This window comes from Rhamphochromis sp. 'chilingali', assembly GCF_963969265.1.
Source record: "Rhamphochromis sp. 'chilingali' genome assembly, chromosome: 3".
Classification (NCBI taxonomy): Eukaryota; Metazoa; Chordata; class Actinopteri; order Cichliformes; family Cichlidae; genus Rhamphochromis; species Rhamphochromis sp. 'chilingali'.
In genome coordinates this window covers 5,333,436-5,350,014 of record NC_137931.1, presented here as the reverse complement: position 1 = coordinate 5,350,014, position 16,579 = coordinate 5,333,436, and the positions used below count along the sequence as shown (strand labels likewise).

Here is a 16,579-nt window from a genome sequence, read left to right as displayed (position 1 = left end):
TTCCTTACTGGAGGCACATGCGTTCATCCAAACATCGATAGTATCACTACCAACGCTGGCACTGGTATTTGATCAATACTAGAGCACCAGGATTGATATTTTGGGCGATCGTGGCTCAAGAGTTGGCAGTTCGTCTTGTAATCGGAAGGTTGCCGGTTTGAGTCTCGGTCATTGTGTCCTTGTGCAAGAGACTTCACCCGTTGCGTACTGGTGGTGGTCAGAGGGCCCGGTGGCGCCAGTGTTTGGCAACCTCGCCTCTGTCAGTGCGCCCCAGGGCAGCTGTGGCTACAACGTAGCTGCCATCACCAGTGTGTGAGGTGGATGACTGAATGTGTGAAGCACTTTGGGGTCCTTAGGGACTAAATAAAGCGCTGTACAAATACAGGCCATTTACCATTTTGCTTCTATAAGATAACCTTTACTAGTCCCACATGTGGGAAATTTGTTTTGTCACAGCAGGAAGTGGACAGTGCAAAAGTAATGAAGAAAAATTAGAATATAATAGAATAAATACAGTACACAACTGTACACAATAGAATAAATTAGAATACAATATACCTATCAGGAGTTCAAAATGTATCCCTTTTAACTGCAGTAAATTATTCGCATTTTTAATGAAATAATTTACCTCAAATATGCACAAAAATAACTTTTTTGTGTTGACTGTCACGTGACAGACAAATAACAAGCATATGAATAAACACATAAATTACTGTGGAGAGTAAAAACAGTGATTTAAAATTGGCTCCTTAAAATGTGTTTAGAATTTGAAAATTGATGATGATTTATTTCATTAACGTGCCCCACTGCTCTGTCCTACATAGAATCTGTGTCAGTAATGCTGAACCTGTATGTACATGCTTACAGCGCACTCAGTGGAAAGCACCTGCACACCACGAGCGCCCCCACACTTCCTCCTCGAACCTAAAGGCGACGATGCTGCTGTGGGCGGAGTCTCGCGGTGCCTTCAGTCTCCTCGCTGCGCCGAGGAGAGCTCCGTGCGGCGTTGCGCTCAGACCGGTCGGACCAGTCCGGTAGTTAAACGGCAGTTTAACGTTAAACCCGGGAGACACTCAGAGAGGAAACAGGTGAGTCTGAGCTTTTCTTTAAACCGAAGCTTCGAAAACATTCAGGAACTTTTTTTACCTCTTCATAGTTACTGCTAATGCTAATGAACGTATGCTGCGAATGAAATACGTGTGGAATTAATAAAAGACTTGTAGGAACACCGTGCTGCTTCATTCAAAAAGTAGTAGCAGGACTGTAAGAGGATATGACAGGACACTGAGAGAAATGGCCCAAGATTATGGATGGAAACAGAGACTGTGATAATATAGTAAAGTGTGACAACTAATAACCCGTATTATACGCCTAATATTAATAACAGAACAGGAAATATTTTTATTAGAAATTAACTACGACACTGTAAATCATACAAATTAAATAAAGCAGGTAATTATGCCTTTTAAGGTCCTTTTGAATTAAAGCTAAAGAACAAAACAGAAGTATAAAGTGGCAGAAAGCAGAGTGACAGGAACTGTTTCAGAATGTAACATAGTGTATTATTTGGTTATATTGCAACATCAAACGCTACTTATGATTTTAATTTGAGAACAAAGAGGTGTTTTGAAGTATTATCAACAGATAAATCATAACCAAAAGAACCAGCATGAAGCACAGCACAGGAGTACTGAGAGGTTCCTGTCATAAAGTCCTCCAGAGTGCTCAAGAGTATTTTAAAGAAGTGAAGTGAATCAGGTCTAAAATTGGGTAACTATGTTTCCTGAAAAGGGGGCAAATATAATCAAGTCTGAGAAAGCTGGAAATAAAAGATGTTTCCTTAGCCTTTCCCTCAAGACTCTGGTTAACCATGTGCTAATTATTTCAATTTAATATTGACTCTGATGCAAGAGTAAACTTGCTACCTGGAAATGCACTAGGTCTCCTATGTACATGAAATTTTGTTTTCACAAAGACCTTCCGATTCAGATCAGAGCACCGCAACAAAAACAGCAAACACAAACACCGGCCCTGATGCAGGACCCTCATACTACAGTCCCGCATCATGGGTTGTGATTGTTTTGCTTACTGAAAGGATTTGCAGTTGTTACTAGATAGCAGCAGCTGACATACACATCACTTCTGTAAAATTCAGCCTGTCTTACAGCCTGTTATCCCAATGTAACAAAGCAATGCTGGTGCATGCATGCATCTTCCCTCTATCATAACTGCACACCAGCTTTCCTTAGAACCCGCCTTAAGTGGACCAGACCAGTGAGACTCCCATTTCTCTCAGTGTTTAACTGCACATTTAATCTCTGAGATATGTTGATATAAGAAAAAGAATTGTAATGTCAACAGTATGTCTCTGTTTATCTACAGGATAAAGAAATGCCAATGTATTAAATGAAAGAAGTCTGTCACCATGACTGGTTGGGTTTAAATTGTAAGAAATAAATGTGGAAAATCACAAAATAAGTTCTGGTAGCTCATTGCTCAGATTGTCCTGTCAGTATAAAACAAAGTTTCTGTAAATTCACAAAAAATGGCAGATTTCTTATTGTGTAATTTCTATATTAGATCAGATTTGTCAGTTGCTCAGTTATGTTGGAGTAGTATGAGCAGTTGCTGTGGAGGTCCTTATTAGGCGAAACAGGGCAAGTTGTAAAATTTATCAGAATACAGACCAAAATCTATGCCCTTGTGGGCTGGATTGGAGTCTGTGTCAGGCTGATTCTGGCCCCCAGCCCTTATGTTTGACACCCATTGTCTAACATCTCTGCTTATATCAACACATATTTTGCAGTGTGGACTGAATTTATAAAGGGGTTGCATAATAAATAAAGAAATTACCTGTTTTGTAAGTACAATAATGAGTCTGCATTACTTTACTTACATTATAATCCATCTAGTCCTTGTCGGCCACTGAGAATATCTTTATAGAATTTTTATGTTATGTTACTTGCCATTTCTGCTGCCCTCTTGGCCTTTTACTTACAAATGGAGGATATATAACACTCACTTTACCAAAAACTGATTGCAGTTTCTGACAAAAGTTTTATTTCTGACTGAAAATGACTCAATGCTATTTATGAAACTTAAGAAAACACCAGCAATAAGAAAAACGCTGCAAAAGCACACAAAACATAATGGTAATGGGAAAAATGACAACGAAAATAGGAAAAAACAACGGAAATAGGAAAAAAGAACACAGAAATATGAAAAACAAAAAAAAGAAATAGGAAAAAACACAAGGGAAGTGTTTTTGGGGAGACAATAACCCAACGGACCAGTTGCAGGAACCCATAACATGGTAGCTGTGTTTTATCATGATTCATATAATACTGATGATGGATTTTTAGGCTAATAGTTGGGCTAACACACTTACCTTTCTTTCATCACAAAACCGATAGATCCTCCACTTCTTTTAAGTGTCTCCCAGCACAATTCTTAGCATATTTTGGTTCCTGCAACTGGTCCGTTGGGTTATTGTCTCCCCAGAAACGCTTCCCTTGTGCTTTTGGAAATCTGTTTTCTCTTTTCCTATTTCCGTTGTGTTTTGTGTGCTTTTTTTTTTTTTTTTTGTTATTACTGGTGTTTTCTTAAGTTGCAGTCCGTTTGGCCTCTCAGGGCCACCGTACCAACAACTCATTTACAACAGTTGAAATACCAGCAAATATTTTTATGGCAAATCTTTATGCAATATGATCATTCTTCCAAAAAATGTCTCTATTAGCTCTATTAGCTGGCAGTGTTAAAGTAAGAGGCTAAAATTAATAGGTGACCAACTTAGGATGACGACTTAAGCTCTGAAAGGTTCAACCACTGACTGCACCACTTCTCTTACACTGAACAGATTGCAAGGTTTAGGGAACACAATATCTTACATGATTTCTGGAGCATTTCTGCATGTGTACACATTGAATATGGCAGCCAGATTTACAGTTAACTCCACTGCAATTCAGTCAGCTTTTTAAAAACAAGAATTAATGCTTGGGTTTTGAGACAAAAGAACCACAATTTCACCACATTTTGCAACCTTTTACAGCTTATCTAGACTGCAAAGAAGTGTCCTAGTCTAGATCGAGAGAGACAGAGGCAGAGATAAAAATTTATTAATCCCTTGGTGGGTTCCTGTGGGAAATTCGTTTAAAAAAACAAAACAAGAATTAAAACACACCTATTCATGGCAGCAGTGGGATTTGAAACCATGCCCCTAAAGAGACTGGAGCCTTAGTCCAGTGCCTTAGACCGCTTGGCCACGCTATCAAATATTGTCTCCTTGTTTTATCAGCCATTTTAAACTGTTCACATGTTTTTGCATTGCTTTGGTCATGCATCTTGTTCGTGTTTTGTTCATCTTGTTGCAGGAATTGCACTTCTTCTGTAAAACCAAGGAACAACTCAATGCCATCCTGTGTGCTGCCAAACCACAGCTTGCACAGATTTCCAGATCTAACTACCAAGGATCAAAAAGTCAAGAGTGCTTGAAGTAATTCCTTAGACACGGATGCAAATGTTTCAGATGTCTCTTTTATAAACATCTTACACTGTCTGTGTTTATAAGAAGATATAGATGACTGTAGACAGAAGTGTTCTAAGCCGTGTCGCAAATTCGCCATTGGGCACATTTAGTTTATTTCTGTCATACAGCCATAACAGGTTTTAAACATGGCCATGGAAGCAGCGGACATGATCGTTGTAGCGATCTACTTCATCCTGGTGTTAGGGATTGGCTTCCTTGCAATGTGGAAAGCCAATAGGAACACAGTGAGCGGCTACTTCCTGGCGGGGCGTTCGATGAACTGGGCAGCTGTGGGAGCTTCTCTATTTGTCAGTAACATAGGAAGTGAGCACTTCATTGGATTGGCTGGATCAGGCGCTGCTAGCGGTCTCAGCGTGGCTGCATGGGAGCTCAATGCTGTATTACTGCTCCAGTTTTTAGGCTGGGTGTTCATTCCAGTCTATATCCAGTGTGGCATCTACACTATGCCAGAGTACCTGTCCAAGAGATATGGGGGGAATCGACTGAAGGTGTACTTTGCTGCTTTATCTCTTGTCCTTTACATCTTCACCAAGCTGTCTGTGGATCTCTATTCTGGAGCCTTGTTCATCAAAGAATCCTTAGGTTGGAACCTCTATCTGTCCATCCTCCTCCTCATCGCCATGACAGCTCTGCTGACCATCTCCGGAGGTCTGGTTGCTGTTATCTACACAGACACAGTTCAAGCGTTCCTCATGATTGCTGGGGCCCTCTGTCTGACAGGCATCAGCCTCTTCAAAGTGGGAGGGTTCGAAGGTCCTTGTTTCTCTTTCATGCATTCATGAATTTATGTCAATTGTTTAACTAAAAAATGCTTAACCGTGTTTTGGCATGTCTTTGTAAGGTGTGAGACACGGTTACATGGAGGCCACTCCAAACATCAGTGCCATCTTGCTGTCTTCACCCAATCTGACGTATTCTGAGTCCTGCTATAACCATGCCACTCCGAAGCCAGATAGTCTGAAGATCCTCCGAGAGGCCCAGGATCCAGACCTGCCATGGCTTGGTTTCTTACTCGGCCAGACTCCTGCCTCTATTTGGTAATGCTATTTCTTTTAAGACTAATTTCCTTACCAATACGGTTTTGTACAGCCTTGTGTGTTTAAACACTCGATATCCCTAAAAGATTTACTCTGAGCCAGGTGTTTTTCTTCTTTTGCCACCTGTTAGATTTGATTGCTTTAAGTAAAAGTAGACTGAATTTGTTACCATGAAATGCTGCCCGGAGGAGCATTTATTCTTGCTCCTTGGCTTTGCATGCTTCATTTAATTTTTTGTAGTGCTACCCTCAGGGCAAGTATGCTAATCAACCATGCAACATGTGTGCAAGGTCCTGGTTGCTCGCTGGCATCGCAGCCAGGACCTTGCACACATGTTGCATATGATTTATTTTCCTCAAAAAAAACAATGAATTATACAGTTAGAAATTCTTAAAGTAGAGGCAACACATATAAATTGAGTGGTGCTTCTTCACAGTAAGAAGGTCCGTGGTTTGGTTCAAGCCATGGAGCAAGAATCCACACTCCTCAGGTTGGCATTATTGGCAGTAAGGTCAGTTTCAAGCAGTTAAATCTGACAATTGAGAAATCTTTCTTTGTGGGTACTTCAGTTTCCTCCCACAGTCCAAAGACATGCACTTAGTGGGGTTAGTTTGTGATTGTTAATTGGCTATAGGAGTGAATGTGAGTGTAAATGGTTGTCTGTCTCCCTGAATTACACCTGTGACAGAATGGTGACCTGTCCAGCGTATAACCTGCGTCATGCGCTATGGCAACTGGGATAGGTTGTAAACCACCGCAACCCTAAATTGGAAGAGTGGAATAAAATGGATGGATGGAAATTCTAATGATGTTTAGTTCTCATTCTTTTTCTCTAACATCACTGAAAGTCCAATAAAGGCTTTAAATATCTCAGTGGTCAATGATTGACCTATAAAGTCATTTCAGTGTCAACATACATTTTTTTTTTTCAATGAAAATGTTTCATGATTTATTAGACTGTGAGATCTGAGGTGAAAGACTGACTGAGAGACCCTCTGTGGAGCCACAGAACAAGCACGGTCTCAGAAATGTCCCTAGAATAGTTCTCACAAAGCTGACTTTTGGGGTCATTACAAATGGCACAGGTAGTCCAGAGTATACTAAATAGAGGTGAGTACCAATTAGCAGACTAATTTTTGTGTCTATGTGCTCCAGGTACTGGTGTGCAGATCAGGTGATTGTTCAGCGGGTTCTGGCAGCAAAAAATATTGCTCATGCCAAAGGGTCAACAATCATGGCCGGTTTCCTCAAAATCCTGCCAATGTTTATCATTGTCATCCCAGGTAGAGACATTAACCACCCTATGAATATCTTACACAGATAAAATTCTGACTCTATACTCACTAATTGTCTTACTGATGTATCCTATGTGATCATGATTCCAGGAATGATTTCCAGGATCTTATTCGCTGATGACTTGGCATGTATCAGTCCAGAGCACTGCATTGAAGTGTGTGGCTCTGCAGCTGGCTGCAGCAATGTGGCTTACCCAAGGCTCGTCATGTCAGTAATGCCCGTCGGTCTCCGCGGGTTGATGATGGCTGTTATGATTGCAGCTCTAATGAGCGACTTGGACTCTATCTTTAATTCTGCAAGCACCATCTTTACCCTAGATATTTACAAGATGCTACGAAAGCAGGCGTCGTCCAGAGAGCTGATGATAGTAGGCAGGCTGTTTGTCCTTTTCATGGTGATCATAAGCATCGCCTGGGTGCCTGTGATCATTGAAATGCAGGGAGGCCAGATATTCTACTACATCCAAGAAGTATCAGATTATCTGACTCCGCCCATAGCGGCTCTCTTCCTGCTTGGCATCCTGTGGCGTCGTTGTAATGAGACAGGTGCCTTTTGGGGAGGGATGGTAGGGTTTTTCCTTGGAGCTCTCCGTTTGGCTTTGGCATTTGTTTATCGAGAGCCACTCTGCGATCAGCCTGATGAACGCCCATCCTTCATCAAAGATATCCATTACATGTATGTGGCAGCCATCTTGTTTTGGATATCATCTCTGGTGGCTGTTGTTGTGAGTCTCTGCACTCCTCCACCCGAAGAGGGACAAATCCAAACCACTACTCTCTGGGGACTAAACAAGAGAAAGAAGCTAAAAAATCAAGAAAGAAATGCTGAAAAAGACGTCAATGTTTTGAAACCCCTAAATCACTCAGCCTTTAATGGAAATGGTGTTCTTGGTGAAGAAAAGTGTCACAAGGACCCAAACTTGCTCAATGGCTCTGAGACAAATCTTGAAAATGGCCAATCAGGAAGCAGCAATAATGTCACAGCAAGTGATATAGAAACAATCTATTCAGTACAGAATGGTGGCTGTGCTCAGAGTTCAGGCTCCAAAATGGTAGAAAATGAGGAAAGAAGAGGAGTGGAGGAGGAAGACGAGAGCTGTGGAGCAGGGGACGCAAAAGAGGAGCGTGGATGTTGTATTAAGGTTTTGGATTGGTTTTGTGGATTCAAGGAGGAATTGTCCAAAGATCAGGTCATAACAGTTCAAGAACAGGAGAAGATGGTGGAGGAGCTTCTCTATGAACCTCCAACGACCAGAATCATCTTAAACATCGCACTGGTGGTGGTTTGCTCAGTTGGGATCTTTCTCTTCATCTATTTCTCCTTATAGGTTCAGTTATTTCCAAACAGAAGGCCAGATTTGTCCAAGAAATACAGAACAGGCATGTTTGATACAGTTAATTACCCATCACACAAATGAACAAAAGCCACATTTTAAGGATACAAAAGGCATGGGGCTACCATATTTTATTTTGTTATTCAATATTCAAAAGATGGTAGAGTTTGAGATGTACTTGTTTGCAATACACTTAGATGCCCATATATATGTGACAAAGTGAAACCCTTTAAAAAGCATTTACCCACGTTGCCTTTCGTATATTTTTGTTGTGCTGGGTATATGCATGCATACACATATACTGTAGGTCAGCGGTCCCCAACCACCGGGCCATGGACCCGTCCGTGAGTCGTTTGGTACCGGGCCGCGAGAGTTGAGGCTCCGGTGTGAAATTTACGGTTTTAAGGGTTTTTTATCATTAACTCGGTTTCCCTGGGTCTTTTCCCGTGTTATAGTTGTGTCCCTTATTTTGAAAGAAATATTTACATGTTACCATAGCGACCAGAGAGCATTAATTAAGGGACAGAGAGGTCCAATGAGGTTGGCGCATTTCAGGAGGACGCTGCTAATAAAGTTACACAGTGAATTCGCGTTCATTATTATATTTTCAAAATACCACCGTTTTTGTCTTGGTCGTATCATTTTATTGTGTTTAACTTATCCGCGACACCTTAAAGGCTGGTTCGTGAAAATATTGTCTGACATTAAACCGGTCTGTGGTTTAATGTCAAAAGGTTGTGGACCGCTGCTCTAGATATTGTACCTAGAGTATGTAGGTACAATACTGTAAAACACCAAGCTGGTGCTTTACATGGTTTTAGTTTTTTGTAGAGAGAAAAGCTCTGATGTTTTGCCTTTAGCCTATATAATAAAAAATCACGTCATGTGTTAGGCCAGACCTTCCCAAAGTGGGGGAACCATTGCAGGGGGGGCGTGGTATGAAAAGGAAAAAAAAACCAAAAAAACACTGCTAGCACTGGCGCCTCCACAAACGCAAATCAGGAGATGAAGCATAGCTGAATGTTTCCAAACCAACTTCATTCTAAGCCAAAGACTAGAAAATATGGTGAAGCAAATCTTCCCTTTGGTTTCACCTGCACAAGTGCCGAGGTAGCTCTCCTCTGCAGAATTGGTTTTCTGCAGGGGATCAGGAGCAGCGCTAGGCTCTCCAAATCACGGACAAACAGGATCCCACGTTCTTGATTTTTAGTTCACAATCACTTGTTGTAATGACTAACTACTCCTGACATTTTGGAGATGTTAGCTCTTTATACAGTAAAGTTACTGCTGGATACAAATAACATCAGGCTGATCCTGGCACGATTTGTTCCCCCGGTTCAAATCACAGACAAACAGTATCTCACAGCTGTTTATGTTTTTAAACCCATTTTGCACAGAGAGGCATTTTTTGAAAAATGTATTGATAGCAATGTTGAATATTATTACACAGGAAAAAAACAACATGTGTGGACGCAGCGTAAAAGAGTTAGTAGTTTATTTTCTTACTACCTGTAATTTATTGCAGATTACTTGTATTTGCTTAATTGTTTACTAAATGTTTGAGGTGTGAAAGAAACCGCAATGGAGCTAAAGATGGGTGTGTGTGGTTGGAGGATGTGTTAGTGCGTGTGCGCGTGCGAGGGGGGGGCGCGAACATTTTTCTTGTAAAACAAAGGGGGGCCCAGCAAAAAAAGTTTGGGAGCCGCTGTGTTAGGCTGTTGGGAAAATACAAATACAAAAATACAAAAGAAGAAAAATGTGATTTCAGAAAGTAGAGTTTGACCGAAATAAATACATAATCTAATGTAACATTTTATAGTAAATTTATATTTTCTGACTCTATACTCACTAATTGTCTTACTGATGTATCCTATGTGATCATGATTCCAGGAATGATTTCCAGGATCTTATTCGCTGATGACTTGGCGTGTATCAGTCCAAAGCACTGCATTGAAGTGTGTGGCTATACGTATAAATTATTTTAATTCATTTGGATTTTTTATTCTGAACTAACATGAGTAAATGTGTACAAATAATGACTCAAAGTGCACTGTTGTATAAGTACAAAGTTTATTTTAATGCACCTTATGTTTTTACAATGACTGCTTGTCAGTGTATGATTTACACAGGTCATTAGTAAACTTGCTTTAGTTGTAAATCAGCTTTTACAAAAAATATGAAGCTGTCAATGAGCTACTAGCATAATTTTATAAATTACATTTTATTTATATAGCGCCAAATCACAACAACAGTCGCTTCAAGGCAATTAGGTTTTATTGTCCCGTACTCATTTGCATATAGGTACATGAGGTGTGTTTTCCATAGTGCCACATTTATAACACTGTACACTTGATGATGTCAGTTGAAAACATAAATTGATTTGTTTTTGTTGTATGCTACAGATACAATCGCGTAATTTTGAATTAATGCCAATGGGAATGTGTTCATGATATTCATAATGAATGTGAATGGCTGAAATTGACTGTGACTACATCTTTTCATTTAAATGGAAATGTAGGTAATTCTGTTGTTTTTAGCTGTTTTTACTTCCAAGACATACGATCATGACACCTGGATTAGTACTTGATACATATTTGAGTTGGGAAAAGCATTTGGTGTGATGGTCATGTTTTATTTTACCTGTACACATATGCAGAACTCAAAGGGTGCCTTGCACTTACTTTAATCACAAATTAATTAATTAATTAATTGTGAATTAAAAGATGTCAAATTGTAAGAAGTTTTGCTGACCCTGATCATCAATTTAAAGATAGGACATACTTATATTGCAATATTTCCATTATATTATTTAGCACTGAGCACTTAAACAGCAACAGATTAAGTCGGACAAAAATTAAAACAATTTATTTTGGTTTTTTTAAGACACTGATTGAAAGTTGTACAGATTTAAAGTTTACCACTAGTAAGTTCTTTAAAAGCATATTTTACAATAAAAAAACGAACTACTAAAAACAAGTGTCTTTTATATAATTCTTTTATAAATTGATCTTTGCTTAATGTAATTGCCATTTTAAGCACACTGAGGGTTTAAGTATTTATGTGTGTATATATCAGGACTATCACATGTTAATGGTGCGCAGTGGCTGGAAACTGGTGAACACTGCAAACTTTACAAGCTTTCTTTGACCTGATTTGCTTTATTGAGAATGAGGGGAACATGTGGGTTATATCTGTTTATAACTACAGAACATAATTTTAAGACAGACATCCAGCAGATGGATTAATTTCCAGCAATATTACCACTCGCGTTATTCCTGCAACCAGCTCAACCAATACATAAGAACACCCAAGCCGGGCATCTTTCTACCACTTTTGTTGACACTGCAATACTCCAACAAGTGTTGGCTGCACTTCAATGTACTGAAGGCCTCAATTTTCACATGCATAGTGAAATATTAACAAGATAAACTGGCACAAATATGTTCCTGGGTTGTGGTGAATTTAGGTGTTTTTCCTCAGGTTGCTATTTTAACTATAGCTGTGACAATTTAAACACATACTTGTTTCTTGAGAACAGAAATCTTTCTTGCAGGATCACTGAGTAAAAACCTTCATTCTGCTGACTTCTGCATAACTAATGACACCTATGAGCCTCACCTATACTTTACTGTGAATGATGAATGTTAACATATTGAAATAATATGACGAACTACTAAATAAACCTCTTAACTGTCATAATACACTTCAGGTTTACACTGTAAATGTGCTTATTATCAGCTGTTGTGACGGATATTGTGATAGTAATTCATTAGAAACATGGACATGAGGTTCTTAAATGTTTGAGCTACTATAAAACCAGCAAACATTGAGCTGTCTAAAGAAAACAATGTCAAACAAGGAGCAACCAGGTCATGGTGCGTGAAGCAAACTGCATACGCTAAAGCCACAACAACAAGCATGCCAACACTCAGTTAAGTAAATTAACAGCGGCCTCTACTACAGTGGAAAGTTACAGACTGGAAGTGGAAAGTTACTGGGGGTAGTTGTCACACAAGCCAACGCACATAAGTTTAGGTTATTTTTTCCTCTCTCATTCAGTATGTTCGGCTTTATTACACCTCAGTTGTGGCCACTATGCAATTTAGTGTTAACCAAGATAATGTCAGTATAAATAGATGACTGATTACAAGTTACAGCGCTGGACCGTGATGTGAACACAACAGCCTCCCTCACATCAAGGATGATCAGTTTTTGTACTCCGACAATTTTTTTTTTGTACTGCGATCATTTTAATATTACTGATTCTAATATCTAGTTCATGACATTTTGTTCAGACTCCCTTTGGCCCAGAGAATATCCTTATAACCATTATCAGTGATGTGTAAGCATGCTGCAAAACCCTCTACGCTACTACGTCAACTCTTCAATATTTCAGCGCAGTCATAGCGCTTTTTGAACCTTTTGACCCTAAAAACACGGAACACCAACTCGATTATGAGCACACTGCATTGTGTATCTAAAAATAATAAAAAGAGCTTTATTTAATCATCTTCAACCCTAACAGGATCAAACTTTCTTGATCTTGAGCAATACTTTTCCATGAAAAGACATGAAAAATGCTACGAGTCATGGATTGGCCTCCCCAGAGCCTGGACCTCAACGTTATTAAAGCAGTTTGGGATCATCCTGACAAAGAAGAGAACAAAAGGCAGAAACATCTAGAGAAGAGGTTTGAATGTCTTTCAAGAAGCCTGGAGAACTATTCCTGAAGACTACTTAAAGAAAGCTGCCTAAGAGAGTTCAGACTGAGTTAAAGAATAAAGGAGGTCATAACAAATATTGACTTTGAAACTTGTTAGAATGAACAAACTGTGCTTCATGTTTGTTATGTTGTATTTTGGGTATTACAAGAGACTAACCAAATGCATAGCAAACGAGGGCCCATCAATTCAGACATACCTACCTTCCAGTACAGCATATCAAGAAATAATTGATCGACACAAAGCTGCAAGTATTTTTACTTTGCAAGTTTGGAGCTTAAAAATAGACAGCTGTACAACTACAGAACAGAAATACAGCATGGTTTACGGAAGCTTTGCTTGACTTGGTTGCAGTCAGACTCGATGTTTCTACAAACACATCTCAATATGTTTGCATATGTTTGCAGTGTTGAGGCTACTCTTTAACAGCACCTCATAGTCACTGCATACACATCCTGTGTGCATGTGAGGTGGCCGTAAATTGGTATCCTAATGGAAACTGTCTGAAAACCACAGAGAAAACAAAATGTGTGTGCACCGTTTTGTGTGTGTGTTTTTTTTGTGGTTTAAAACCAACAACATACTGGGAATCCATGTAGAGTCTTAGTTTGGTTAACCACCCCCCCCCCCCCCCCCCCCAAATCGTGTGTGACCCTGTCTTTTCTTACTCAGGTTTGTTTTGACGTTTGTTTTTTTTGTCAGAATTGACATGAAAGGGTTTCTATTGAATCGCTTAATGTTAAATCAAACCCACATTTTAAGGCTTTTTCATTTCAAGGAAAGCCCACAACTTGATTCTGAGTAATTTTACTAAGACTTTGCCGTCAAGTGTCAAGTGTTGAGTGTTGAGTGTGGGCGTCCGGAATCTTTAAACAAGTTGTGCCACAAGTTCTTTAAAGTGATTCCAGAAGTTGCACACTAAATCAGGGATATATATGGGATGCTTTACACAGATGCTCCTCCAGAATCAGTGCTATTGATCCTGATGGAGTCTATTTAAAGTGACTCACATTTATTAGAAATTAAGAGAAGAAAATACAACACAAAATAGAGAGCTGATAAAGCTGAATGAAAACAATGCTTTCACTAGAGAAATGAAGGTTATAGTACAATGAATTACCACATCAGTGTGCCAGAATGGACACTGATGAGGATATGTCAGTAACACATCCAATAGGTCATGGGTTGCTGAATGCCTGACAAGTGGGCTGTAGTATCCGAGACTGGAAGGTGGTCTGTCTGATGTGCCGTACGGGAGCTCAAAGGGGACTGTGCTGTCTTCATTCCTGATTCAGTACTACTTGGAGTCATGGCACATACAGAAATACTCAAATCTGCAGCAGATAGATGCAAAGGTGATGGGCAGGAGGAATAAAGAGTGAGTTTTGAGAAATGTATAATTTGCTTCTAAATGTGAATAAGACCAGATAAACGGTGATCGACTTCAGAAAGAAGAGGAGGGACACGCGACAAGAGTACCTGGGCTTTTATGTCGACAACAGGGTGAACTGGAAGAGCAGCACAGAGGCTAAGCACAAAAAGAGGTTGAGTAGCATCTATTTCCTGAGGAAGCAGAGATGCGTTAATGTGTACAGCAAAATGATAGATTGAAGACTGATTTCATATCATTCAGTTGTGGCGAGCACAGCATACTTTGTATAGCATACTACCAGACGGAATAAACTGATTATGAAAGCTGTCTGCAAACTGGACACTTTGGAAGGAGCGCTGCAGAGAATGTCACTGAACAAACAGTTATCCATCATGGATAATCCTGAACTCCCTCTGCAGCACTTGTTGGCAGACAGGGATTTTCTCTGACAGACTGATTCGGCCCTGCTGCCACAACAACAGAGACAGGAAATCTTTCATACCATGCTGTCACTCTCTATAATGCAATATTTCTCTCTGGCAGAAATCCTATTACATTATTAGACAACAAATAACATTAGCAGAGTCACGCTAAAGTAGGTTAAACAACAAATGAAACTTTAACTAAACAAAACAGCTAGGCAGATAATAAAAGCTACGTGCAGTTCAGACATGACAAAGATCCTAAATGGGAGTGTAGGTTATGTACAATTCAATGCTTTTTATTTTATAACTTTTGTCCTACTCATGTTTCTCCCTCCCTCCCTCATTCCAAGCGGTTGTGGCAGATGGCCGCCCCTCCCTAAGCCTGGCTCTGCTGGAGATTTCTTCCTGTTAAAAGAACGTCTTTCTCTTCCCACTGTCATCAAATCTTTTGCTCATAGGGGGTCATATGACTGTTGGAGTTTTCTCTGTTTTCTTTGTATTATATATAGGGTCTTTACATTAAAATATAAAGCGCCTTGAGGCAACTGTTGCTGTAATTTGGCACAATATAAATAAAATGGAATTAAATAGGCATTTCTTGATATATTTGTTTGTTTGTTTTTTTCATTTTGGCCTACAGACATATGTATATATTTGCTTTATTAGCCCTGCTTCAGTTGTTACAGAAGCAGAAGAGCAAGGGTCGTGAATTAGAGAAAACAGTAAAAACAGAAAAATATGATAGGATGCTAAAAATGCTAGAAATGCATGAATCAATGACTTACAAGAGTCATTTATATATATATATATAAATGTGTGTGTGTATATATATATATATATATATATATATATATATATATATATATATATATATATATATATATATATATATATATATATATACCTATGCAGAACACTGCTGTTCTGCATAGGCCTGAACTCCCTCAGTGAGATCATTAACAAGACTGGCTACGGATACCGACTACAGAACGGAGCAGTTGTCAGCCACCTCCTGTACATGGATGACATCAAGCTGTATGCCAAGAGTGAACGAGACATCGATTCACTGATCCACACTACCAGGCTATACAGCAATGACATTGGAATGTCGTTCGGACTGGAGAAGTGTAGTCGGATGGTATCAAAGAGAGGGAAGGTAGTCAGAACTGAGGGGATTGAACTACCAGAAGGCAACATTGCAGACATAGAGGACAGTTACAAGTACCTGGGGATCCCGCAGGCAAATGGGAACCATGAAGAGGCCGCTAGAAAGGCTGCAACCACCAAGTACCTGCAGAGGGTCAGGCAAGTCCTGAGGAGTCAGCTGAATGGTAAGAACAAGATCCGGGCCATCAACACGTACGCCCTGCCCATGATCAGGTACCCTGCTGGGGTAATAGGCTGGCCAAAGGAGGAGATAGAAGCCACTGACATAAAGACAAGAAAGCTCCTTACCATGCATGGAGGGTTTCACCCCAAGTCCAGCACCCTGAGGCTGTACGCTAAGCGGAAGGAAGGGGGCCGGGGACTGGTGAGTGTCAGCACCACAGTCCAGGATGAGACAACGAACATCCAAGAATACATTGGGAAGATGGCCCCAACTGACCGAGTGCTCAGTGAATAGGCAGCAGAAACCCAAGAAAGAGGAGGGAGACGAGGAACCATCATGGAAGGACAGGCCCCTGCACGGTATGTACCACCGGCAGATAGAGGAGGTGGCTGATATCCAGAAATCCTACCAGTGGCTGGACAAAGCTGGACTGAAAGACAGCACAGAGGCACTAATCATGGCAGCACAAGAACAAGCTCTGAGTACAAGATCCATAGAGGCTGGGGTCTATCACACCAG

The 16,579-nt window shown here is 40.1% G+C and overlaps 1 protein-coding gene across 1 annotated transcript; it reads left to right on the top strand.

The window, feature by feature from the left end:
* Positions 1-965: 965 nt before the first annotated feature.
* On the top strand, positions 966-11,812 carry LOC308394700 (sodium/myo-inositol cotransporter-like). The gene is made up of 5 exons (XM_080879142.1): positions 966-1,088; positions 4,371-5,299; positions 5,388-5,583; positions 6,739-6,866; positions 6,969-11,812. Exons 2-5 carry the CDS (start codon positions 4,672-4,674, stop codon positions 8,204-8,206), a joined length of 2,190 nt encoding a protein of 729 aa, XP_080735268.1. The 5' UTR covers positions 966-1,088; positions 4,371-4,671; the 3' UTR covers positions 8,207-11,812.
* Positions 11,813-16,579: the final 4,767 nt, after the last annotated feature.

What these genes read in the sequence shown, in the direction of transcription:
- LOC308394700 (XM_080879142.1), top strand. Translation starts at nt 4,672, where the DNA reads ATGGCCATGGAAGCAGCGGACATGATCGTTGTAGCGATCTACTTCATC. An exon ending in CAGACTCCTGCCTCTATTTG is followed by an intron (nt 5,584 to 6,738) that starts GTAATGCTATTT and finishes TATGTGCTCCAG; the next exon opens with GTACTGGTGTGCAGATCAGG. An exon ending in GTTTATCATTGTCATCCCAG is followed by an intron (nt 6,867 to 6,968) that starts GTAGAGACATTA and finishes TCATGATTCCAG; the next exon opens with GAATGATTTCCAGGATCTTA.